The sequence below is a fragment of the Protopterus annectens genome, chromosome 13.part0 (genome assembly GCF_019279795.1).
Source record: "Protopterus annectens isolate FY-2018-M chromosome 13.part0, PAN1.0, whole genome shotgun sequence".
Classification (NCBI taxonomy): Eukaryota; Metazoa; Chordata; order Ceratodontiformes; family Protopteridae; genus Protopterus; species Protopterus annectens.
In genome coordinates this window covers 548,294,358-548,321,830 of record NC_056747.1, presented here as the reverse complement: position 1 = coordinate 548,321,830, position 27,473 = coordinate 548,294,358, and the positions used below count along the sequence as shown (strand labels likewise).

The 27,473-nt window shown below is 44.4% G+C and overlaps 1 protein-coding gene across 2 annotated transcripts in view; it reads left to right on the top strand.

Moving 5' to 3' along the window:
• Positions 1 to 27,473, top strand: part of MYBBP1A (MYB binding protein 1a) — a 1,224,315-nt gene that overhangs the window by 655,210 nt on the left and 541,632 nt on the right. For both annotated transcript variants that reach the window (XM_044054196.1, XM_044054197.1), the window contains one exon: positions 19,468 to 19,560. In XM_044054196.1, coding sequence (XP_043910131.1) covers positions 19,468 to 19,560 — 93 coding nt within the window. The remainder of the gene's footprint in view (positions 1 to 19,467; positions 19,561 to 27,473) is intronic.

Sequence of the window (27,473 nt, the reverse complement as noted above, 5' to 3'; positions counted from 1 at the left end):
GGAGAGAGGAAAAACAAACTTATTCTCAAAGGGCTCCTTAAAGCCCTTTTCAAAGAAGCTTTGTCCAAGGCTGACCAGTTTCCTTTGGCCTCTGGATCAAAATCCTCCAGTTCGGTGCTGACCTCTCCCTCAGCACTAATTGTTAAGAAGCATAAACATGCGTCTGAAAGTTCTTTCATGGAATCGAAGGCTAAAATTCTGAAGTGTTTGGAGCTGTCTGAATCTTTAGCACCGGGAACCATACCGGTGCCTTCTACATCGACCATGACACTTAACCACTCTCTGACTACCACTGCTCTTATTACATCTACAGTTCTGACATCAGAGCCAACTGTCATCACTGTCGTGCTGACACTGATTTCTCCCATGGCACAGGAGTCTGTGATAAAGACTGATATGCCCACTCAACCCAGGACTACTTATTCCCCTTCCTTAGACCTCTTTGTTAGACAAATCCCTAGCCCTTTCCAGGAGAGACCCGAGTCCCCATCTGGGTTTTTTATTTGATCCACCAGAAGTCTGTCTGAAACTGATATGGTAAGGTTGGTGGATCAGATCCTGACAGCCAGGGGTTTTCCCTTATCTTCTCGACCCCTTCTCACTTCAGATGCAGGTTTTTTTTTCACCTATGACCCCTTCTTATTCTCTTCCTTTGAACTCTTTGCAGGCTTTAGAGGTCTCATCTCCAAGTTCTCAGATTCCAATGGCTTCGGCACTGACAACCTTCTTGCCCTCGATGCTGAGTCTGACTCTGACTTCCTCTGTGCCTTTGGCACTGTCGGTTCCCTGGAACCATATCTTCACCTTAGGGCCTGAGGGGTTCAAGCTGGCCCCAAGTTTCCCAACGTTTTCTATGGAGCTGGCCTGCCTCTCTGGGCTGCGCCAGTAGAAGACCCTTCCTTGGTTCCATTTTGTCAGGTGGGTCTCTCAGGCGGGGTGTGATCCTGGTTCCAAGTTTTTGTCTCTCTTCCGGGCTCCCATCCCTCCTTGTGGGGGCCTGCCTTTCAAACCATGGAAAGAGCTTTGGACACTGCCTTGTCTCAGGTGGCTCCTGTGCTACTGGAGTCTCTCCCTGTGACCCCAGGTTTTTTTGTTCTACCACCAACCGCGACCCCTGGACAGCAAGCCCAAAGGTAACAAGACTTGCCTACTAAAGGCATATACCCCCTTCCAAGTCCTCTCCAGGTGTTCCCAGTGAAGAGCCTACTCGGAAGAGATTGTGTAAGAGGAAGCACCTTGGTTCTCCTGAGGAATCAGTCATGAAGGACATTGATTTTGATGAGGGGGAGGGTTCCCTACAGTCACCCCAGAATGGTGTCTCCTTCGGTGATATTCTTGAGATCCCAAAACAGAGGGGTATTTGAAAGCCAAAAGATCCTTCCCCTGAGGAATCTGTGTACGTGCAGGCCTTTGGTGGTAACCCCTCCTGCTGCCGACCTAATTAAGCTGATGACTCAGTGGGCTTGGAAGGCTCCTGATTCTGTAAAACCTGTCCCCCAGAGACCTGACAAGATTCTTTCTGCTTCTGAAGACCATCCACACTCGGCTAAGGGCTTATTAGTTGATGACATGGTAGTAGCGGCTGCCACCAAGAAAGGACATCCCCCTAACAGAGAGTCCAGGGCGATGGACAGATTTGGGAAATGAGTCTATGCATCATTGACCTTTTCCATCAGGTCCTTGAATTTTTTGGCTCACTTCACTAGACTTTAAAGGGATCTTGTCAAGGACCCTTCAGATACTCTGTCGGGAGCAGTCACTGAGGGGATCCAAGAAAAAGTGACCTCCCAGTTAGCTACCCTGGAGTCTATTTTGAATTTGTCCATGTAGCTCATTGCGCATGCAGCCGAAGGGGTGACCAGGTCAGCAGGTTCAGGTGTTGCTATTTGACGACATGCTTGGATGCCCATGTATGAGTTTGTGGAACCATTCAAGTCTTCCTTCGTCAATGCCCCCTTTGACGGATCCTCTTTGTTTGGACCCAAGGAAAAGGAAACTCTGTCCAGGTGTGAAAAGGATAGAAAGACTCTGTCTGCTGTGGGCATAGATTCTTTCACTCCTTATCGATCCTAGTCCAGGAATCAAGGGAGTGGTAAGATGTGGTTCAAGAAGTCCCAGAAGCCTTTCCAGGACACATGTGGTTCAGACTTTCCTCGGGGCGGAGGCAGGAGTTACAATGGAAGATGCCATCCCAGAGACAGGGGTAGTCTGCAGAATCAGGGTTCCAGGGAGTCGTTCTCTGGTCAACCCTACTAGTGCTCCTGAAAGGGGGCCCAATTGCTTACATGTGGAAGCAATCAGGGGAATATTTTCCCTGCACCCAAACAACTGGTGATGCATAACCACCGATGCCTGGATGCAAAGGATCATTTCCAGAGGGTATCTAATCCCCTTCTCTCTTTATATGAGAATCCCAGCAAGACTCCCCGATGTTCCACCCAGTCAGAGAGTTCAAGCAGCATTAGACATACAAAAGCTGCTAGAAAAAGAGTCATCCAGGAAGTCCCACCAGGCCAATGAGGATCCAGATGTTCTTCGTCTTCCCTTGCTGCAGTCCTGACGAATACCAGAGTGGCGCTTAGACTGACGACAGTACGCCACGGTACTAATGCGTATGACCGACGCCATTTCTCAGTCTTTTGCCGCATGGTCCGATGCAGAAGCAATTAGTGCAGGTTGGCGTTCTGAGATTTTAAACCGGAGTTTCAGACCGAGTACAGAGTTGGCTAAAAGAACCCGTGGGGAACATTTTGGTTTTTCTTGCCTCAGTATATTACCGGATGTCAGAAAAAGTGAATAACTGTATTTCTTGTGGGAAGCAGATACCGCATAGGGATTATCATACATTGTGTATACCTTGTTTAGGGCCTGAGCCGTTGTTGGTTGCCTGTGCTAGATTTAATATTAAGAGGAGGCTTGATTGTGCTAGGTTAGTGTTTGGGGATGCTCCGACGCCTGCTTCATCTAAGAAGCGCAAGGACAAAACAGTGAAGTCTAGGGTGAGGAGGACGTCGGTCCTTTAGAAGGCTCAGGGAGCCAGAGGTTTTGCCAGCAGTCTCTATGGAGTCTCAGGGATACTTTACTGTTACAGGATGTGCCCTCTCAGGAAGTAGGCCAGGCTGAGGGGCTTCTCAGGTAACTGTTCTTCCCTCTCTTCCCAAGGTAGTTAGGGCCTCTCCTTCTGTTTCCAGAGCTTCTTTTAGAGGAAGGCCAAGTTCAGCTTCTGTAGGGGCTTCTCCTAGCATTTCGGCTCTGTGCCTAAGAAACATATGCTTAAAATGGCTGAAGATTTGATTACTCTGATTAGAGGTTCTATGCCCCACCTGATAAGAGGCCTAGGGTGGAACAGGAGTTTGATAGTTTTGAACAGTGTTCACAGGCTTCAGAGTCTTCTGTGGAAGACTTGCAAGAGTTTCCTGCTTATTCTGATTCTGATGTGGATGATTCCACTCCTTCAGCTTCTCCTCCTGAGGATTTTTCATTTTCAGAGACTCTTCACTCCATGAGGGAGCACTTTAAATGGGAAGGCCAAGATTACTCTGACTCCAGAAAAGGCTTAGGGAATTCTTGTTTTGCCTCAGCATAGGCCCTTAGCTATTCCTCCTGTGTTGAATGTGGTGGAGGATGTTTTGCAGAGGCTTCTCTGAACCCTGATTCCTTGCCTCCTGCTCCTGTTAAGCCTGATAGGTATTATAGGGTGCCCAAGCTCATAAGTATTTGTTTAAGAGTCCCAGGGCGACCCAGAAACTGTTTCTCAGGGGCCTAAAGGTGTTAAAGCTTCTGTTGTTAAAAATCCTGTACCCTCTGATAAAGAGGCAAGGGCTTTGGATAGGTGGGGTAAGAAAGTATATACTTCTTCCACTCTAGCCATGAGGGCCTTGAATTGTCAGTTTCATATGCTGAAATATCAGAATTATCTCCTTTCACAATTGAAATCTAAGGTGGATGCTTTGGCGGAAGGTATTGAGTGTAAAGAATTGCTGGATTTGGTTCATGTGTCTGAACAAGTGGGTAAGCATTCTTTGCAGTGTGGTTTTGATGCTGTTCAGGCCTCCTCGAGGGTGGCTGCTACTAGTTCTGTTCTTCGCAGACATGCATGGTTGAAGGATCAGAATTTAGCTGAGCATGTTAAGACCAGGATTTTGGATGCTCCTTTACAGTCTGATGTGTTGTTTGGACCGCCTGTGGAAGCAGTTTTAAAGAAAATGGAGGACAAAGCTAAGTCTATGCAGACTGTTAAAGATTTTGCAGGTGCAGCCTCCAAGTTTAGTAGAAATTGGCCTGCTAAGGGGTGGACATATCCTGCTTATGGTTCCCAGTCTAGGGGTAGGTCTAGACGTGGTAGGGCAGGGCTCAAGAGGCCTAGATCAGACAGTTCACCTGCTCAGACTTCTGGTGAGGGCAGGGGTCAGTCCTTTCGTAAGCAGAACCAATGACCTGCCTTTTCAGCTGCCAGTGGATTCTCGTCTGGCAGCTCCTTTGGGAGGAAGATTGTCTCTTTTCAAAGAAAATTGGGATTTAATCGCTCAAGACAGATGGGTGCTGGATATCATTCACCACGGGTACAGATTTTATTTCCACACAATGCCCCTTTCAAAGGCATGCCAGATGTTCCTCCTCCACAAAGAAAAGAGGCTCACAAGCAAGTTTCTCAGTTACTCCAGATAGGGGCTATTCAGCCAGTCCCTGTATCAGAAAGGGGGGATTTTATTCTCGGCTGTTCCTAGTACCAAAGAAGGGGAACACGTGGAGACCAATTTTGGATTTATCTCTCCTCAACACTTATCTGGACATTCCCAAGTTCAAGATGTTGACGTTACAGCAACTGTTACCTCTGCTGGGCAAGGATCACTGGATGGTAACTTTGGATCTCAAGGAAGCTTACCTTCATGTGCCCATAAGGCTAAGTTGCAGAAAGTATCTGGCGTTTCGAACTGGAGATTGACATTATCAGTTCTCTGGATTGCCCTTTGGCTTATCTACAGAGTATTCACAAAGGTTCTGGCTCCAGTGATAGCTTACTTCAGGCTTCAAGGCATTCAAATTTATCCTTACTTGGACGACTGCCTGATTCTGGCTCAAGAAAACGAACTCCTTCTACAGCATCTGGAATATGTCATAGCAGTGCTAAGATGCCTAGGGTATTCTGTGAACGAAATAAAGTCCAGTCTAGTACCCTCTCAAGACATGTGCTTTCTGGGTGTGAGACTGAATACAGCAGCCCAGATGGCCTTTTAACCCCGGACAAACAAAAGAGTCTGTCACTTTACTTCCATCAACTATCTCATCAGTCCGTGCTGACTGCAAGGACAGTCCTTCAAGCATTAGGGTTCATGGCATCTTGTATTCTGGTGCTTCCCAATGCCAAACTGCATATGAGGAAGCTGCAATGGTATCTCAAAATGTATGGACACAGCACTGCCAAGATTTGGACACTGTCATTCAAATAATACCTTGCCTTCAAAAGGAATTCTTGTGGTGGGCTCAGGAATGTCACCTAAACAAGGGACTCTCTGTGACCGAGTCAGATTTTAACGACAGATGCCTCGGACACTGCTTGGGGAGCTCATCTAAATGGAAAGTGGATACAAGACAAGTGGCCTGCCAGACTACAGCATCTACATATCAACATGAAGGAGATGTTAGCAGTCCAGTTTGCATTGATGGCGTTCAAGGAGTTACTTCTTCCAGGGCAGGTGTTGATTCTAACAGACAACACAACTGTCATGTGGTACATCAACAAGCAAGGGGAACACATTCTTATCCTCTATGCAGGCAAGCAATGATTTTATGGGAGATAAGCCTGCAACTGACTCTTCAGTCAAGGTTTCTGCCAGGTGCACAGAACTCCCTAGCAGATGCATTAAGGAGACAAATCATGGTTCCCCGTGGAAACTGGATCTTCATGTATTTCAGAAATTGACAGTGTCATGGGGAACTCCAGACATAGATCTGTTCGCTTCTCCACTAAACCACCAGCTGCCAAAGTATTGCACAAAGGGGTTTCATCACACAGCTTGGAAAGTGGATGCTCTGTCTTTCAGTTGGAAAACCTTCATGTCTATGCCTTTCCACCTCTACCTCTTCTTCCAAAGGTATTACTAAAGGTCAGACGGGACAGGCCAAGGATGATTTTGATAGCTCCAGATTGGCCTCGGCAACACTGGTACCCACTTCTAAGGAGTCTTGTAAAGAAGCCTCCATGGTCTTTACCTCTGATTCCTCATCTGTTATCTCAAAAGGACGGTCATCTGCTCCATGTCAAGCTTCAATCTCTTCATCTCACAGCTTGGCATATTCTGTGTTGAAGCATGGTAGGTCTCAGCTTCCTCAACAAGTTTTAAATGTGATTATGGAAGCTAGAAGGCCTAGTACTAGGAGAGAAAAATGGAAGAGATTTTTGTTTTGGAGTACAGCAAAGAATTTGGAGATTTCAGAGCCTAATTTGAGTGTGGCTCTTCAATATCTTACTGAATTATTGGACAAAGGTTTGTCCTTCTCTTCCATAAAGATTCATGCTGCAGCAATTTCAGCTCACTATGATTGTGACCCACCTTTGTTTATCCTTTGTTCAAGCAGTTTCTTAGAGGGGCAAAGAATATAAGACCCAGAGCTCCTACTCCTGCTTGGGATCTCAATTTTGTGTTGGAAAAACTTACTCTACAACCTTTTGAGCCTGCAGCTACTGCTGAATTGAAATATTTGTCATGGAAGACTGCTTTTCTGTTGGCTATTACTTCTGCAAGAAGGGTGTCTGAGTTGCAGGCCCTTATGGCAGTAGAGCCCTTTTTGATTTTCCATAAGGACAGGGTATCATTACGTACTAATCCTTCCTTTATGCCTAAGGTGGTTTCCAGTGTGGCTTTAAACCAAACTATTCATTTGCCTACGTTTTTTGCAGATCCTCAAAATAAAGGGGAAAAGATTTTGCACACTTTAGATGTACACAGGCAATTGCGTTATTATCTGAGCAGGACTAAAGATTTTAGGCAGTCTCAGCAGTTACTTGTTTCTTTTGCTTTGAGTTCATAGGGCAAGCCTGTGTCAAAACAAACTATTTCTAGGTGGATTGGCTTTTGCATTGCATTTTGTTATTCCCATCATGGCAAAGAGGTTCCAGCTGGGATTAGGCCTCATTCCACTAGGGCTACTGCCACTTCAACAGCATTTCTAAGGGGGGTGGCAACTAAGGATATTCTGGAAGCAGCTACTTGGAGTTCAGTGCATACTTTTAGACATTATCACCTGCCTATATACTCTAAGAGTAGAGCTGGTTTTGCCACAGCTGTTTTACAAGGCATGTTGTCAGCTCCTGCTACTTTATAATTTGCCAGCCTCCCTTACCTCTGCTTTGGGATTCTACCCAATTGTCAGGACTGCAGCAAGGGAAGACGAAGAACATAGTACAGTTTTGTACCTACCATAAATGTAGATGTTTCCTTCCCCTCTGTGTTTCAGGGTGGTTGTGTAGCTGAGTTTACATGCTTATACTTTTTGTATATGTATTACTGTATATATTGTACTTGTTTATTGGTGCAGGTTGTTTTTGGGACTTGTCTTTTTGGGTCTTCTGACATCTGGGGCAAGAAAAGACTGAGGAGGCGCCGTCATGCGATTAGTACCCTCTCTGGTATTGGACTATACCCAATTGTCAGGACTGCAGAACATCTACATTTATGGTAGGTACAAAACTGTACTATTTTACTCAAGATTATTTAGTGCCAAAGAAAACGGGACTGCGCACCAATTTGGGATCTCAGTACTTAGAACAAATTTGTCCAGCAGTCAAAATTCCGGGTGGTCACGGTTCAGTTAATTCTCCCTTTCTTAGAGGAGAATGATCATATGTGCTGTATCAACTTTCAAGACACGTATTACCACTTAAAGATGGACAAATGCTCAAGAAAGTTTCTCCGTTTCCGGCTAGGAACCAGTCATTACCAATTCAGAGAGCTGCCATTTGGTCTCACCACAGCCCTAGGGTGTTCACCAAGGGGTTGGGAAAGTGGCCTAATGGTTAAGGTGTTTGCCTTACAAACACAAGGTGCAGGGTTTGAGTCTCACAAGGGATAATTGGCTAAGCTTAAAATGGCTCGCAAGGGCAGTTAGCTTAGTACTAATCTATGAACCTAACTGCATTGCAGCGGTCACAGCACATTTGAGGCTGCACGGATTCCAAGTGTTTCCTTACTTAGATGACTGACTCCTCACTGCTTCCAACAGACATGTACTACTACAAACTACGGACATCATTCTGAAAATATCTCAACAGTTGGGCGTCACAGTTTTGCAAAGTCTCATCTAACCCCTTCTCAAGATATGTAATTCATTGGAGCTCGTCTTAGTACTGTGTTTTGTGTGGCATCGCTTCCCCTCCACAGGTTGCAGAAAATACAATCACAGGTTCACGCTCTCCTGCACTCAAACAAAATACCAGCTCAGCAGATTCTACAGGCATTGGGCTCCATGGCAGCAGCGATCACATTAGTCCCAGTGGAAGGATTTTGCATGAGACTTCTTCAGTGGTTACTTGTGTTTCCAGTGGTCAGTTCTAACCCACTCCATGAATCACTTGATTGTCATAGCCAGCTAATTAAAAAATGACCTAACCTGGTGGATGCAGTCCGAGGAGATTCTTCAAGGCCGTCCCTTTGTCCCTCTGCAACCCAAGGCCATAGTGACCACAAATGCTTTCCAGATGGGGTAAGGAGCATTATCTCAGGAAGACAGTCCAAGGCACTGGGTTCCCATCTGAGGCCAATCTGCAAATCAGTGTTTTAGAGCTAAGGGCAGTGCTTTTGGCATTACAAACATTTCACTCTGCCTTACCTCAGGGGGCGATGGCTATTCAGTCAGACAATATGTCCATAGTCTAGTACATCATCAAACAAGGCGGAACCAAATGCTAGCCACTGTGTAGAGAAGCCCTTTGAGTGTGGCAGTGGGCCATAACTTCCAACCACTTTCTGATAGCAGTGCACGTCCCAGGGAGTTCTAACATGATTGCCGACAAACTGAGCAGATGCATTCTCATGCCTCACAAGTGGTCTCTAAACTCCAGAGTGATGAAGAAGCTCTTTCTTTGCTGGGGTCAGCCTTGCTGTGACCTGTTTACTTCTCCCCTGAACAGCAAGTGTAAAGCTGCTTTGCCCTAATTCCCCCTCAGGGGGAGTCCCCCAGAGATGTTATTCTCCTTGACTCACCCCCAGGTCTCCTTTATGCCTTCCCTCCATTCCCTCTGATTCCTCTTTTTCTCAAGAAAGCAGCTCGGTTGAGAAGCAAAGTGATTCTCGTTGCACCTTATTGGCTTCGACAGATATGGTTTTCCTTCCTCTGGCCTTATCTTAGGTTCATAGGTTCATACTAGGCTATCTGCCCTAGGGCATTTATAAGCCTAGCCAGTGTGTGTTTGGCTTTCACCACCCATTTTAAATTAATTTTGCTATGCCCTTTTTCGAGGTTAGTATACTGTGCCTCTGTCTAACAGTGACACAGAAGTGATACCCGGGGTAAACCTACGATCTCCCATCCAATCATCAAGATTCCTCTTGAAGAGAGTCAATGAGGGACTCTGCCTAACCTGGTCTGGGATTTTATTCCAGAGTGAAGGGAGCCTCTGGGTTATGAATCTGTCCCTCCAGCATGTCCTATTTATTTCAGTGCTGAGGTTCAAGTCTCTTGAGCGCATGGCTCGATGGGATTTGGATTTTCTGAGTTGCAGCATGTCCATTAATTCCGGGTTGGACATGGCTTTATACGTCAGGCACAGATTGCCTTTGAGCAGGCGGTATGCCATTGTGTAGAGCTGGAGTTTCTTTAACCGGGCAGCACATGGCATCTGTTTGAGCCCTTTGATCCTCTTGGTGAGGTACTTTTGGGGTCTTTCCAGTTGCTGCAGGTGTCTGGTAAGGTACATACCAAAAGGGGCATTGTACTCAATTGTGGGCCTGATGAGGGATGAGTAAAGAGGCGCGATGACCTCCCCTGATCTAGATGTGAATCCCTTCATGATTAGGTGGGCTATAGCTATATAAAATGTTTTTCTAACCACTTTGACCACGTGGTTGTCAAATGAGAGATTGCTATCAACTTGGGTCCCCAGGTCCCTAATTACTTCTTCTGTACTTAATGGATTACCACCTATGTGGTAATTTGTGGGCACTTAGTTTTTGCCAAAGGGGATGACTATACACTTTTTGGCGTTTAGCTTGAGGCCATGGCTCTGGCACCAGTTGTGTGTTTCTATGTGGCCCTTTTGGAGGATGCTTTTGTCGGCTGGAGAGACGATTATGGTGCCCAGTTTGCAGTCATCTGCGAACTTGGTCAACCACAGTCCTTCCGTGTTGGCCTGTACCTCCGAGAAATATATACCGAACAAGAGAGGTCCCAGGACTGAGCCTTGTGGGACTGGTTTGGAGTCTGACATGGCTCCAGCAATTCTAACCATGTGGGTTCTGTCCTTGAGCCAGTTTGCAACCCATCTAGTGACATAGGGGTTTATATTTAAGCTGGTGAGCTTATCTATAATGCCCGAGTGGGGTATTGTATCGAAGGCTTTTGCGAGGTCCAGGTAGGCTGTGTGGACCACCTTCCCCTCGTCAATGGCCTTGGTGACTGTTTCAAAGAAATCGACCAGGTTTAAGAGGCAGGATCTGCCCTTAACAAAGCCGAACTGGGTAGGATCCAGTGTCTGTAGGTCCCCAATATCTGTATTTATGAGGTCCATGATGATCCTTTCCATAGCTTTGCAGACCAAGCTAGTCAGGCTTATGGGGTAATAGTTTCCAGGATCCGTTGAGGCACCACCTTTGTGAAGAGAGACCACTGTTACTGTACGCCACACTCTGGGTACATATCCTGTAGTAAGGCTAAGATTGAACAGTAGTTTTATGTTTGGGTTTAGCTCTTCTTGGAGTTCATGTAGGACGCAGCCCGGGACACCGTCTGGTCCCATTGATGCTGTGATTTTTGCTTTGGAGAGGGTGGCTCTTACCTGAGCATCTGAGATGTCAGGGGGGCAGCACTCTGCTGGGATAGATATTTGCCCTTTTGGTGGGGAGGGGGGGAGAAGTTTGCGCTGAACCTGTCGGCTAGCATGTTGGCAATGTCTGTGGGTTCAGTGTATTTTTTGTCATTTTGGCCTAATTCTGAGCATATCTGGGAATTCCCACCCAGGATCCTAACATAACTAAAGAAAGCATTGTGATTATCCTTAGTGTCCTGTGCAGTTTTTCTCTCGAAGCTGGCTTTAGACGATTTTATGAGTGCCCGTAGTTTTTTGCTAATACTTATCAGAGATGCCTTCCCTTTTTGGGATTTTGTTCTATCATGTAGTAGCTTCCTCCTTCTATTGTATAGTTTGTTTATGGCTGGGGTCCACCAGACAGGACGTCTGCCTTTGGAGGATTGGGTCTTGGTTTTATTTGGGATTGCATGATCCATGCTTTCCTGAAGGTGTTCATAGAATGCGTTTATAAAGGATTCTGCAGTCTGGGCCGTATTTTCCACAGGCCCGGGGGCTTTGCAGGATTCCACCTCGGTTTTGAGGAGTGTGAAATTTGCTTTAGAGGAGTTTTTCACTGTCGTTTTCTGGGCAGGGGGTGGGGTCAGGATGTGAATATCCAGTGAGATTAGTTTATGGTCTGATCTTACCAGTGAGGGATACACTTCTGATCTGGAGTATAAAGTCCTCATGTTGGTGATGATCAGGTGCAGTATGTTTTCCCCTCTTGTGGGAGTGGTAACAAGTTGTTCCTTAGCATTTGAGTTTATAAATTCTAGGAACATTTGGGCTAGGGTGTTGGAGCTAGAGTAATGCTCCCAGTCTATATTTGGGTAGTTGAAGTCGCCCAATATAATGGTGTTTGGAGAGACCTTCATATTTTCCAGTGTTCTCAGGAAGGCCGAGCGGGGTTCCTGGGTTTGGGAGGGTGGTCTGTAGCAGGCTATAAACTGGAAAGCAGTTTTACCCACTGCTAGTTGCACATGGATAGTCTGATGCTTCGTGCTGTGCCACCAACCTGGAGGTGTGGGTATCTTTGACAAATATTGATATTCCCCCTCCTTTTGTGGTTCGGTCCAAGTTTTGGGGCCGAAAAGCATGGTATGAGGTATAATCTGATAGTGCTGGGGTGCTCTCGGGAGCCTTGAACCAGGTTTCTGTTACTGCACAGATATCTATGTTCTCCATGCTAAGGAGAGTTTTGAGTGCGTGCATCTTGAGGTTTAGACTTCTGGCATTGAGTAGCATTACTCTTAGTTTCTTATCCCTTGTGATACCTATGGAGGTGGGTTTGTCTTTTGAGCCTTGCCTAAAAAAGGCACTATGGGGTAGCAAGAGCCTTTGCCAATATCCGAAAGCCCAGGGGTGACAGGTGCAAGCCGTCCCTAGCGAAGCATCATGGCTTGTCGAGCATGTCATCCCAGGCTGACAGGCATTGGATCCCCTTTGAATGACACCAATACTTAAGCCAGTTGTTGAAATTGATCATCTTGTCTTCATATTGTGGCATCATTCTTGGTGAGGGTAAGATGCTACTCAAGGTCAGGGTCATACCGGCCTCGGCTACATGCTCAGAGAGCTCCTCTATGTCTCTTCATGTAGTCCAGGGAGGTATGTCTCAGGTCATTCACACCAGCATGGACAATGACCGAGTCATATTTGTACTTGGCTTGGAGTGACCTGAGTGCTTGTGTTATGTGGCGGATCCTAGCGCCTGACAGGCAGCTCACCATGACCTTCTCCTTGTTCAGCCTGGTGAGCAGGACGTCAGTGTGCCTGACGATAGAGTCACCTATTACAAGTGTATCAGGTGTGTTGTTTAGCCTTAAGGGCTGTGACTGTTCAGCACACTGGCTTTGTGAGCTATGTGTTGCACGTGTTTTGTTTTGGGGTAGCGGTTGCTTGGGTGTCTCCTTTGGAGGTCTCTGCTGCTTAGGCAGATTTTTATTTAGAGCCTCCGAATATGTTTTTGTGTGTTTGTGTTTGGTTTGCTGTCGTGGTAGGTCTATGTGAGACTGGAATTGTAGTGAGTGTGGTTTCCTTCTCCTCCTGACTGGTTACGCCAGTACTGAGTTGAGAGAGCTTAGCCTCCAGTTTGGCTATATGGTTGCATCTCTCACATGTGTTGGAATTTGTTGGGAGGAGGAGAGGGTTGTCTGTGTACATGAGGCAGTTGTAACATTGCCTCGATTCCCAGATTCACCAGCTGGACCAGAGAGGAGATTGACAACTGACCTTTGGACATGCTAGAATAGTATTGGGAATTCCTTTATAATTGAAAAAGGGCCAATGGGGAACAAGGTACTCAAGAGGAGTTTGTGAGGGTGTAGTGCTTTTAATTTTTTAGTGCTGACTTATATAATTGCTTTAGTGAGCAAGTGCCAGGTAACTTAAATGCAATGTGTTACAGGTAACTTAAATGCAAAAATGATAAACAGTAACTTTCTTTCAAGTGAAACAAGGAAATAAGTACAGTAAGCAATGCAGATATCACTAGGGATCCACAGAAGCGCTGAAAAGCCGCGTTTTAAGTGGAATTAGCTTTTCGGGGAAATAACAAGCAAACAAACAACAAGCATACAAACAAAGCTAGATTCAGCAGGCCTGGATCTAGTCCATGCTACAGCAAACAAGGTGTACCAATTACAGTAAGAAGCAGTTCAGATAGGCAGGCACTATAAGCCTTTAACCAGAAATTCCCAGCTCAGAAGGGCAGAGTCCAGCCTCTCCTCCCACAAGAGTGCAGACCACGAACCCTTTTAATGTAAAATAACTGGCCTGAAGCCCAAGTGTTTAACTGGTCTGAAGCCCAAGTGCTTAATCCAAAAGACTTAGAATGATAGCTACACTTTAATCAAGTTACTACCAAGCAGTAATACATACAATTGAATACTTTAAAGAATGCCTGGATTAGTGCTCAAGTTATACAAAGCTAGATTCAACCGGCCTGGATCTACAGCAAACATGGTGTACCAATTTCAGTAAGATGCAGTTCAAATATGCAGGCACTATAAGCCTTTAACCAGAAATTCCCAGCTCAGAAGGGCAGAGTCCAGCTTCTCCTCCCACAAGAGTGCAGACCACGAACCCTCTTAATGTAAAATAACTGGCCTGAAGCCCAAGTTAATGTCAAACAACTGGTCTGAAGCCCAAGTGCTTAAACTAAAAGGCTTAGAATGAGTTTCATCAAGCAGTAATAAGTACAATTGAGTACTTTTAAGATGACGCAAAAGCAAAATAAAGTAGGAAGAAACACAAATAAAGTAAAAGTAGATAATTTTTTTTTTTTCCAGTGGAAAGAGAGAAAGAAGTAGCAGAAACTAAGCTGATTGGCCTTCTTCATTGCCCATGGATTCTGGACCCAGTTCTGGACCTTTTGTCCCATCCCCATGGACTAGTACACCTTAATCTACAGACTGTCACGCTAACTGCTTGGTTTCTCCTATTCCATTAGTCACCAGGCATGATATTCCTTCTCTACGACGTATTTTGTTGGCATCCCATAAACTATCCAACAGGAATCTCTACCTTAGTAAATGGAAGAGATTTTCTATTTGGGCGTCTGATAATAGTCTGAATCCCTTTTCAGCGCCACTGTGGAAAGAGTTCTGGAGTTTCTAGCTACCATTTTTGGTAATGGAGCTTCTGCTTCCACAATCAAGGTTATCCTAACAGCTGTTTCAAATTTCCATAACAGTGTCAGTGACCAGCCTTTAATCTCTCACAGGCTTTGTAAGATTTTTCTAAGGGAACCATCTATTTAAAGCCCCCATTGAGGGATCCGCTACTGCCATGGGACTCTACTATTGTATTGCAGTCTATTACATTACCTCAGTTTGAACTTGCATATACCTGTGACTTAACATTGCTTTCTTGTTGGACATTGCTTCTCATAGTTGTCACTTCAAAAAAGGAGCGTAACACCATAGATATAAAACTGGAACTTTAATACAACAAAAACAAGAACAGGATGGTGCTACTGGATTTTGGTACTGTGTAGTTGTCACTTCAGCGAGATAAGTCTCCAAAGTACAGCCTCTATGTTTTAGAGCCCCTTATTTAGTTTTTCACAAAGACCGAGTGTCTTTCAGAACAAACCTGACCTCCCTTCCTAAAGTGATTTCAGAGACCAATATCAGTCAATAAATAGACTTACCTGTATTTTTCCTGAATTTCTCCAGTAAAGGTTAATATTGTCTGCATCTTCTGGATGTGCAGAGGCAATTACATTTTTGTCTGGATAGAACTCAGCATTTTAGAAAATTGGATCAGTTATTTGTGTCCTTTGCAAGTGCAACCTTGGGCAAACCTTTTTCTAATGTTACTCTATCTAGATGGTTAAGGGACTGCATTTCCTTCATCTATATGAAAGAAAATATAAGGCTTCCCATGCTGATAAAGGCACATTGTACCAGTAATATAGTGACTTCAGCTGTTTTTCATTCTAAAGCTTCTGTGTCAGAAATCTGTGCAGCTGCAACATGGGCTAGACCACATTCCTTTTATCACTCTTTACAAATTGGATATGGTCTCTAAGGGGAGAGCCTCCTTTGGTTCTCTGGTTCTCAGGAATATTCTTTCTTAGCGCCACCCAGGATCTAAGGTAGCTAGGGACTCTGTCCCACAAGTCTAGAATAGATGAAGTTTGACAACCTGAGATAAAGAAGTTTTGTCTTACCATAACGTTCTATCTGTGTTGTTGATCTTCATCTATTTTTGCATCCCTCCCACCTGCCCCCTTCCTTTGGAGTTTCTGATGGAGCAACATCCTGTCCTGGCTTTTTTATTGTTGGGGATACCGTGGACAAGGTTGCTGTTTTGAGTTGGTGTCTTTTTCAGTAAGATGGCAAATTCGATCTGAGGTAATGTGGAGAGGGGCATTTTGTGTAGACTAGCTGCTTCAGAGAATTGTTTGGCTGACGCAAGCAATGTATCGGCCGGATCGGTTCCGAAGATTGGAACTGTACACCCACAAGTCAAGAATAGATGAAAAGCGACAACACAAATGGAACGTTATGGTAAGACATAACTTCTTTTTTAATGTATTCTTCTTTCTAGTAGGAGCATAGCGAGCATCACATGCAAATCATTACTATTTTGTCTTGTTTACATTTGTAGTTATACATATACAAACACTAGGTAAGACTGCAATCCAAATTATAGCTTGCTACAGATCCCCTACCATTCTCCAAGATTCTCACTACACCTTTCTAAACATCCTGGAAAATATTAATATACAACCAAATACTGGTTGATTTCATCTACCCTGCCATTAACTGGGAAAACTACCAACACCATTGCCCAGCGGTTCTTGGAATTCATAAATTCCAATGCCCTGGATCAACTAATCCATAGTCCCACCAGGGGCTCCAGTATCCTAGGCCTGGTCATTACCAACATGGGAAATCGATGCTCCACACCTATGGTCACCCCCTCGTTGGTCAGATCAGACCATAAGCTTATCACCATTAACATCCACATCCCACCCCTACCCCCCCTTCTCCAAAGCCAACTTCATGCTACTCAAGTCAGAAGTTACAAACTTCATGACATGCATGCAGATGGGAACTGAAAGTTCGACTGCTGAGTCCTACACTAAGGCACTGTGCAAGCACATCCACTCATGCATGAATCGTGCCATCCCGAATAGAACCAAGATGCTCTCCTCCAAAAAAAAGGAAGCCAATCTGATGGTCCCCTGCCATAAACAAACTTTACAACAAAAGGAAGAAACTGTTGCAGAAAAGAGAAAAATCCCAGGATGCAAAAAACTCCCTTACCAGCCTCAGTGAGAAGCTGAGATCTCTCATAAAATCCTCCAAAGCTAGTTACAAAAATAAAATTGTCAAAGATTCCAAATACAACCACAAGGCATTCTATAACTATGTCAAGAATCTAAATGATAATGCTCAGATCTGCTCTGAGCTACAACAGAATGGAATTAAATATACTGATCCCAAGGATATTGCCAATATCCTGGCAGATCGATTCAGTGCCAACTTCACCCCCTAAATGGCCCATCTCAATACTAGAAGATTGCCAAATTCCGGTAATAGCCACACAGGTAAAAAACGCACTCTCCAAAGCTAAGAATACAGCATCCATGGGACCAGATGACATCCCGGGCTGTGTACTACATGAACTACAAAATGAACTGGCACCTCACCTAAGTGTCATGTTTAATCATACCCTAACCTCAGGCTTCATGCCCACTGAGTGGCGCACAGCTACAGTTATCCCACACCACAATGTGGGATCGACCTTGGATCCCGGGAACTACCGCCCCATCAATCTGACGAGCCTGATCTGCAAGGCCATGGAACGTATTATCATGGAACTTATAAACAAAACCTTAAAACACTGGACCCCACCCATTTTGGGTTCGTGAAGGGCCGATCCTTCTCCCGAACCTGATTGACTTCTTCGAATCAGTCTCCAGATCCGTGGACGAGGGTAAGGCACTCCACACAGCCTATCTGGACCTCACCAAGGCCTTTGACACCATCCCCCACTCTGGAATCATAGATAAACTTACTAAGCTGGGCATTAATCCCTATGTCACTCGATGGGTTGCCAACTGGCTTACTGACAGAACCCACACTGTAAAAGTAACTGACTAAAAATCCAGCTCCAGACAAGTGACAAGTGAAGTACCTCAGGGTTCAGTCCTGGGACCTCTCTTGTTTGGCATCTACTTCTCTAAAGTACAGGCCAACACTAAGGGACTCTGGCTAACAAAATTCACAGATGACTGCAAACTGGGAGCCATTATTGAATCCGCAAATGATGTTGATATTCTACAAAAGGGCCTTACAGAAACAGATGCTTGGTGCCAGAGCCATGGGCTCAAGCTCAATGCCAAGAAATATATAGTTATCCTCTTTGGGAAAAAACATGTACCCGTGAATTACCACATAGGTGGCAGTACACTAAACACCGAAAGTGTGATAAGAGACTTAGGGACACAGGTGGACAGTGGTCTCAGCTTCAATAACCACATCGCCACAACAGTCAGGAAATCATTCTGTGTGGCACACCTCATTACTAAGGGCTTTTCATCCAGAAAAAAGGAGGTCATTGTCCCACTGTACTCATCCCTCATTAGACCCATTATAGAATGCAACGTCCCATTTGGTATGTACCTCTCAAGACATCTGCAACAACTGGAAAGACTGCAAAAATAACTCACTAAAAGAATCACAGGCCTAAAGCAGATGCCCTATGCTGACCGCCTTAAAAAACTCCAGCTATACTCTGTTGCATATCATCTACTCCGAGGCGATCTCTGCTTAACATACAAGGCCATGTCAAACCCAGAGCTGTTGGACATGCTACACTTAAAGAAATCCCAATCCCTCAGAGCCACACGCTCCAGGGATCTAAACCTTGTCATCACAATCAACAAAACATGCTGGAGGGATAGGTTCCTGACCCAGAGACTCCCCAGACTCTGAAATAGACTGCCCATACATGTCAGGCAGAGCACCTCTTTGGCCCTCTTCAAAAGGAACCTTGATGATTGGATGGGAGAAAGGAAATTCACCCCATGGATCACATCAGTCGCCCTGCTAGACAGGGATCCAGGGAAGTAAATAGTGTGGGAAGAAATAGCCAGGGAATTGTTATGGCTAGGCTTGTATAGGCCCTAGGGCCTGTAGCCTAGTACCAACCTATGAACTAGACATGCAGTGTACTAACCTAATATACAAAGTAAATGTTGTTCTGAGAGTGGAATTTTCTCTGCATTTCACCAGAAGCTTAGGATGGTGATAGACTGAGTCACTGTACATATTATGGGGTTGGAGTCAAATGTTATTTCTTTCATGTATTTAAATTGATGTAGACTGACCTTTCTGGCTGTGGCTCAGAAAAACTAAGTTGCAAACCCTCCATGCAGCTCGTTTTTGAAGTATTTCCTCCCATATGTAGTGGTGAACATCTCAGATTTTAAGTATGAGGTAAGAGGAAGTACATTGTTCGAAGAGTTTCAAATCGGCTTGGGTGCCATTTAGCTCTGTAGTTAAAATGTCAGCTGTAATAGTAAGTACTTGAACTCGATGTATTTTTGTTTTGCATCATTAAAAGTGTGACAGTCTGACTGAGGTGGTTTTAAGGAGTAAACAAAGTTTGAATCAGTAATAGTATATTTTGACTGGTATAGGTCAGCTGGGAGAAATCTTGGTTGCCTAGAAATGGAAAGCAGTTACACAAGAATTTCTGGCTAAAGACACTGTTGTATATCACTGTACCCCTGATAAACCAGCTCCTTTTTCTGTGGAAACATTTCTGTATATCTGTGAAGATATTTATTTAGAACTAAAGGAAATTTGAAGTGCACTTTGGAATTGTCCATAATAGGCAGCTCCAGCTTTTTCAAGTGCCATAACTGTTTACTGCATTTAACATAGAAAAGTTCATTCATACGTATGTCTGTGTATAACCATATCTGTTTTGTCACTCCTAAGGTCCTTGATCCAGAGAAAGACCATGATGAAGACCGTGCATTATTGATAACAGATGAAGGGAAAAAGGCAAAAAGAACATCATCTGAAAGTGAGGTAATACACAACTTATTTTTTTATTTTTCAATATTTGAGAAATAAAGCATAATGCACAAACATAATAAGAGTAAGAAAACCAAGCACTATTGAAATACATTCTTTTCTGGTCAGCACTAACTGTACAAGAGTTTGTGGTGATAGACAGTGGTAGCTGTGTGGTGGTTGTTGACTTCTCTGTGAAGATCAGGTCAGCGAGTTTGATTATTGCAAAACATAATACCCAACAGCTCTGATAAACAAGATAGATGTGTGTAAACTGTTATCTTGGCTTTATTTGCTAAAACTTTGAAGAGAAGTCTAGTTGATTGCTTCAGGTTGCTCAGAAGTAGTTGGAGTGTTCTTTGTGTATTTTTATGATTAGCAATGTGCTGCTTGACCGCCTGCTCTCTCAGATAAACTAAACCTGAAAAATCCCATTTGCTTTAATGATCTGGATTGTTTTCCAGGGCCTAGAATATGGCATATGGCCAAAACATCATGAATGATGCTGCACCAGATTTGGTGTGATGGCAAGACAAGGACTATTCCTTTAGCAATAGCTTCTCCGTAGACATGATGATGAGACACTGCTGCTTAATCTCTTAATTTCTCCAGTTTGTAAACTCGTACCGACTGCTTCCTCAACTGCCCTGTCCATTCCCTACTATATACCTAATATTCACTTCTCCTGTTATTAGGTCTTGTATTGCATCTTGTTAGTATGCTACAAGTTCTGCTCACTTCACTACAAAAATTTCTCTATTCACTTGTATGTACTGTATCTGTTCTTTTGTCTGGACCACATTACCTCACCTGTAACACCTGTATTATGTATTGTATACTCCTAATCCTACTTCTTTTAAACCTTTCTGTAAAGGTGTGTGTATGTATATATGTGTGTGTGTGTATGTGGGTGTGTGTGCGTGTGCGCATCGCTCTCTTTATATATATATATATATATATATATATATATATATATAAAAATATGTGTGGGTCCCCTTCTATATCCCGAAAGCCCAGAATCACAAAGACGACAATCCTGAGAAGAATCACGAAACGGGAAACCCCGAACCGCCGAAGTTTAACCAGAGCAAGTAAACACTTGCCCAACATGGGGAATTATGCCCTTTCTCCACTGTTGTGCGGCCCCAGAGTTGGTATATGTATTTAGGAGGGGCCCCCCACCCCGGTGGTTTTTAGATGGTGCGGTGAGTGCTTGTGTTGTTTTGGATGAGTGTTTACTTGCCCTGGTTCAACGGTGATTCGGTGATGTCCTTCAAGGTTGCATCTGCAGTCATAACATATGGGTTGTCCTGCCTCAGGCAGCCCTTCGGTTGGCCGGATTCCAAAGTCTGGGTCTGGCCTCGGCTGATGTCACACTTTCCCCGACGTCAGAGCGTCTGGAGTATAAAAGCATCAGCCGATGCCATTTTCCTCAGTCTTTCTTGCCGCGTGGTGCCCGAAGCAGAAGCTGTTCGCAAGTGCCGGTCGGTCAGATCCAGTGAATTCAGCTACCGAAGACTTCAAAAAAAGCTAAGTACCCCATTGGGGACTCTTTCTTGCCTCAGCCGATGTCAGACAAAGTAAATAATTGATTAACCTGTGGGAAACAAATACCTCATAAGGATTTCCATTCCTACTGCCTTCCTTGCTTAGGCCCAGACCACGACATATCGGCCTGTTTAGCCTGTGCTTCCTTCAACCGACGAACTCTTAGACGTTGGTCAGAGTTTGCAGAGGAATTTTTTGGGGCCAGTTTTGCTTATAAAATGCAGTCGGAGACTCCGACTTCGCATTTGGTGAAGAAACGGAAGGAAAAGGACCGACACTTGCGTCCCGCTGTTTCGGCTGAAACCACGGCAAGGCCTACCGCGAGTGTCTCGGTTTCGGCCGAAACCGAGTCCTCGGAGATTCCTACTTCCGAACCCATTCATCCGACCACCGAGGCCCGGGAGGCCCCGGCTGAGTCGGCTACCGAACTTCCTACCGAAACCAGTGTTCAGGAAATGTCCGACACCATACCTTTGGACATTTCTACCCCTGCACGTGGGGCAGCTAGGCCCCCTGCTTCCATGTCCATTAAGGCCTTTTCTAGGGCTAAAGCTGCCAAACTGTCTAAAGCTATGCCTACCAAAACTACCTCCCAGAGGCCTTCTTCTAGTTCTCAGATCCTCAGCCTTGCAGAGGACCTTATTTCTTTAATTAGGGGTTCACAACCTCACCCAGACAGGACCTCTCACCCTCCTCTGGACAAAAGGCCCAGGACTGACCCCTCTGACCCACACTATTCAGATGATTCCACGGATGGGTCTGAGTTGTCAGACCACCAGGAGGAGGCTTATTCGCCTTATGAGGATTCAGATGCTGAGGAATCTATCCCCTTCAGCCTCCCCTCCTGAAGAGTTTTCCTTTGGTGAGACTCATGAGAGAGCATTTCCAATGGCAAGGTCAGGATTTCTCTGATTCTAGAAAAAGATTAAGGACCTTTTTGCATTTGCCTCAACATAGGCCCTTAGCTATACCTCCTGTTCTGAATGTAATTGATGATGTGTACAATGATGTCAGTACAGCCCCTGATACTCTTCCTCCGGCCCCTGCCAAACCTGACAGATACTACAGGGTCCCGGATTCTCATTTCCATCTGTATAAAGCCCATTCTGCAGACCCAGAAACTATTTCTCAGGGCCCTAAAGGGGTTGCGGCCGCTACTGCCAAAAATCCTCTACCCTCTGAAAGAGAGTCTAGAGCTTTAGAGAGATGGGGAAAGAAGGTATATACTTCTGCAACTCTTTCTGTCAGGGCATTAAATTGTCAATTTCATATGATACAGTACCAAGAGTATTTGTTAGATGAACTGAATAAGAAACTTTCTTCTCAAGAACCCCTTGACCGTAAATCCCTTCAGGATTTGGTACACAATTCACAACAGGTTAGTAATCATTTCTTGAAATGTGGCTATGATGCACTGGAGGCTTCATTTAGATCAGCTATGACTGGGGCAGTTATTCGTAGGCATGCCTGGCTGAAGGAACAATCTTTGCCAGACCATGTTAAAGCTAAACTCCTGGATGCTCCAATGGAGAAACAAAATTTATTTGGCTCCTCTGCTCAGGAGATCTTAAAAAAGGTTGAAGAAAAGGCAAAATCTGTGCAAACAGTTAAAGATTTCCTGCAAGTGCAACCACCGAGATTCAGCAGAAACTGGCCTACTAAGAATTGGTCCTTTCCAGACTCGGATAGAGCCCAGAGGGGCAGGAACAGGCACCCTAGAGGCAGAGGTCAATCGAAGGGCTCCTACAGAGGCCGTCAGTGGCAGCCTGCCAACCAGAGGAGTAGTGCAACAGCAACAGCAACAACTACTACACCAGGACAGGCTCAATGACTTAACTCTGATTCCGCCTACCAGGGATGAACTGGAAGCACCCTTGGGCAGAAAGCTGGCTTTATTCTCAAGAAACTGGCATTATATTACAAAGGATACATGGACACTGCAAACAATAGACAAAGGATACAGGTTCCACTTCCACACTTTGCCAAAAAGAAACGGAATGCCAAACCTTCCACCAAATCAGAGGGCAGAGGCTTTAAGACAGATCAACAATTTGCTTCAGATGAAAGCTATAGAAAAGGTACCATGCTCAGAACAAGGCCAAGGATTTTACTCCAGACTATTCCTTGTACCAAGAAAAGAAAATCAATGGAGGCCTATTCTCGACCTGTCCACACTGAATACTTATATCATTGTGCCAAAATTCAAGATGCTGACCCTACAGCAACTTCTTCCCATGTTGGGCAAGGAGTCTTGGCTGGTGACTCTAGATCTCAAGGAGGCATACCTGCACGTCCCTATTCGACCAAGTTGCAGAAGACACCTCAGATTTCTTGCAGGATCAGAGCATTATCAATTCTCAGCATTGCCCTTTGGCTTATCTACTGTGCCCAGAGTATTCACGAAATGCCTGGCATCAGTAATTGCACATTGCAGACTACAGGGAATTCAAATTTTCCCATACCTGGATGACTGCCTAATACAAGTGGACAACAAGGGAAAATTGATAAAGGACTTGGCCTATGCCATACACCTGCTACAGGCCTTGGAATACACAGTCAACATCCAAAGGTCAAGATTAGTGCCATCCCAAAGGATAACCTTTTTGGGTGCAGATCTGGACACAACCACCCAAATGGCTTTTCTCACAGAAGAAAAACAAAAACAACTTCCAGATTTCTTCATGATTCTAACAAGACAAACTCAGCTTACTGCAAGGAAAATCCTGCAGGCCCTGGGTTACATGGCATCCTGCATAATTCTGATACCGCACGCCAGGCTGCGTATGAGGAAATTACAGTGGTACCTAAGGAGTGTATGGTCTCAACACAGTCACAGTCTAGAAACCTTGATACCAATCATTCCATGCCTTCAAAAGGAATTTCTGTGGTGGGCTCAGGCCTGCCAGTCCAACAGAGGGTTGCCTTTCAACAAACCAAAAACAAGGCAGACCATCACCACGGACGCCTCAGACCGAGGATGGGGAGCGCACATGGAGGGCAAATGTATCCAAGGCCTATGGCCTCAAGGACAGCTAAGCATGCACATAAACCAAAAGGAAATGCTGGCAGTGATGCATGCAATCGAGGCTTTCAAACCCTTCCTCCAACAAGGCCACCTGTTAATAAGGACAGACAACACCACGGTCATGTGGTACATAAACAAGCAGGGAGGCACACACTCTTACCCTCTATGCCGGATGGCTATGAATCTGTGGGAACTATGCCTGAGACTCAATATCCAGCTGCAGTCCCAGTTTGTGCCAGGGAAAGAGAATACACTGGCAGACAGCTTAAGCAGAACTACCATGGATGCACACGAATGGATGCTGCACCCAGACATCTTCCAACTCATAGCAAAGACATGGGGAATGCCGGAGATAGATCTGTTCGCCTCCCCACTCAGCCATCAACTGAAGACATTCTGTTCAAGGACATACCACCCACAAGCTTGGAGGGGGGACTCTCTCTCTTTCAGCTGGAAAGCCCTAAAAGTATATGCCTTCCCACCTCCCCATTGATGTACAAGGTTCTACTGAAGATCAGGGAGGAACAGCCAAGAGTGATACTGATAGCTCCAGACTGGCCAAGGCAACACTGGTATCCATTATTGAGAAGCATGTCTCAGGCAAAATCATGGCCTCTCCCCCTATGGCCTCTTCTGACGCAGAACAATTTCAAGACCATGCATCCCAACTTGAAAACATTGCAACTAACTGCCTGGAAAATTCCTTAAATCCCAATCAAACTGTTTTATCACAGAGGGTGAAGGATATTATCTTGGAGGCTCGCAGGCCTTTCCACAAGGAAGACATATTCAGCTAAATGGAAGAGATTTCTCATTTGGAGCTCATCAAAAGACTCAGATGTCACAGTGGCAAGCATAACACATATCCTGGAATACTTAGCAGAATTGTTCCACAATGGCTTGTCCTATTCTTCCATTAAGATTCATGCCTCAGCAATTTCAGCAGAATACAATGTGGATCCACCTATCTTCTCACACCCTCTCCTCAGGCAATTTTTGAGAGGGATCAAAAATATTAAACCTCCAAGAAGACCCCCTCTACCTGCTTGGGATCTCAATTTTGTGCTGGAGAAACTGACACTTCCACCTTTTGAACCAGCAGCATCAGCGGATCTACAGTTTCTGTCTTGGAAAACTGCATTCCTTCTGGCAATAACTTCAGCAAGAAGGGTATCTGAGTTACAAGCATTAATGGCAGTGCAGCATTTTCTTATTTTCCATCAGGACAGAGTTTCACTAAGAACCAATCCTACTTTTATGCCAAAGGTGGTATCTAGGGTATCCTTGAACCAAGCTATTCACTTGCCTACGTTCTTCCCTAACCCACAGAATAGAGGGGAAAAACTTTTGCACACCCTGGATATTCACAGACAACTACGCTACTACTTGGACAGAACAAAAACTAGCAGAAAAACTGATCAACTTTTTGTAGCATATGCGACTGGGGTGCAAGGAAAAGCAATTTCCAAACAGACAATTTCAAAATGGATAGGAAATTGCATTCGATTCTGCTACTCCTTTCATGGAAAGACAGTTCCTGAAAACATCAGGCCTCATTCCACAAGGGCCACGGCCACCACTACAGCCTTCCTACAAGGGGTGGCTACCAAGGACATTTTAGAAGCGACTACTTGGAGCTCCGTGCATACGTTTGCCAAGCATTACAATCTACCTTTATACTTCAGATCCAGAGCAGGTTTTGCTACTGCAGTCCTGCAGGGGATCTTAACTACACCATCCTTTTCTTAGCACCTCCTCCCCCAGATTGGCTATGGTATTCTACCCATATGTTATGACTGCAGATGCATCCTTGAAGGACATATTACAGTTTTGTACCTACCATAAATGTAGATGTCTGATAGGTATGCATCTGCAGTCAGGTTTACCCTCCCTCCTACCCCTCTGTGGTATTCCTAGGGTTCTTACCCCTCTTTTAGCTAGCTGGGGGAATCTATTATGGTGTATTTGTTTGTTTATACATGTATATAATTTTGCAAATGTTTGGAACTTTTCAGCATTTATCCAAATTTAGCCTTCCTAGAGGGCACCTGGCATCTGGGGCAAGAAAAACTGAGGAAAATGGCGTTGGCTGATGCTTTTATTCCCCAGACGCTCTGACGTCGGGGAAAGTGCGACATCAGCTGAGGCCAGACCCAGACTTTGGAATCCGGCCGACCGAAGGGTTGCCTGAGGCAGGACAACCCATATGTTATGACTGCAGATGCATACCTATCAGACATCAACATTTATGGTAGGTACAAAACTGTACTTTTCCTCTTTTCACAAATCTCATCTCGGGATTGTTGTCTTCATGATTTTGGGCTTTCGGGAAATTGAAAGTAACCCATGTATACATACGTGTGTGTATTTTCATTTGTCATGTCACTAGTATGTATAATTTAGTTTTATCTTTAATGATACTTTACTGTCATTACTTTGTATGCAACCAAGGTTGAGGCTGCAAATGGCTAAATTTGATCAATGGTCTACGCCAGCAATCAAAAATGAATGAGTAATGTCGGAGAATATTTGTCCTTTATAAACAACAGCAACAAAAAAGTCATGAGACTTGATAAGCAGTGATTTCTGGATGTTAAGTCACATGTCATTCTCCATTTACACTGCCTGGTTGTTTTTTTTTTTGTGAAATGAGAGTTGCTTATAATTTCAAGGAGTAGTTTCTAGATGCACCCCATCATGGTGCTGGTTGATTGGGTCTTTTTAGTAGCATCTTTGCTTACCTTTGAACTCTGGTGCGCAATATTTTAACCAGTGTACCAGCAGAGCAGGATAAGGAGTTTTTTATCATCATATCTGCCTGATATTGCAGCTTGAGTGCTGCAGATGTATAATTTATACTCCTCCAAATATGCAATGTTACCATTACTATCTTTGCATTGTATAATATCAGTACTAGCAACACCTTGTTTAATAATCATATGTGTATTTTCTTTCCTGCATTTAGTGCCATATGCAGATGTTTTAAGAATTTGTGAACTGGCTGATAAGCGAAGGTTTATCCATATGTTTGTCATAATGATATTAGTGGCGACATATAAAAGAGTTTCTAACATTTTATTTTTTTTTAATTATCTGAAGTTTTTAGGTGTGTTTAAATAATTTTTTGCAAAATATTTAATTTAATTGACATTAATCACATGTAGTGTAAAAAAAAAAACAACAGCAAAGCCACGAACCACAATGAAATCAATGTTGATTTATTGAAGATTAAGATTAATTACATATAGCTCTAAAATTAGTTTTGGATGAGGTAAAAATGTGCTTGACAGCAAGATATGGGGTATCTGGGATTAAGGTATTATGTGCATATTTTGTTTTATTATTTCTGTTGTTT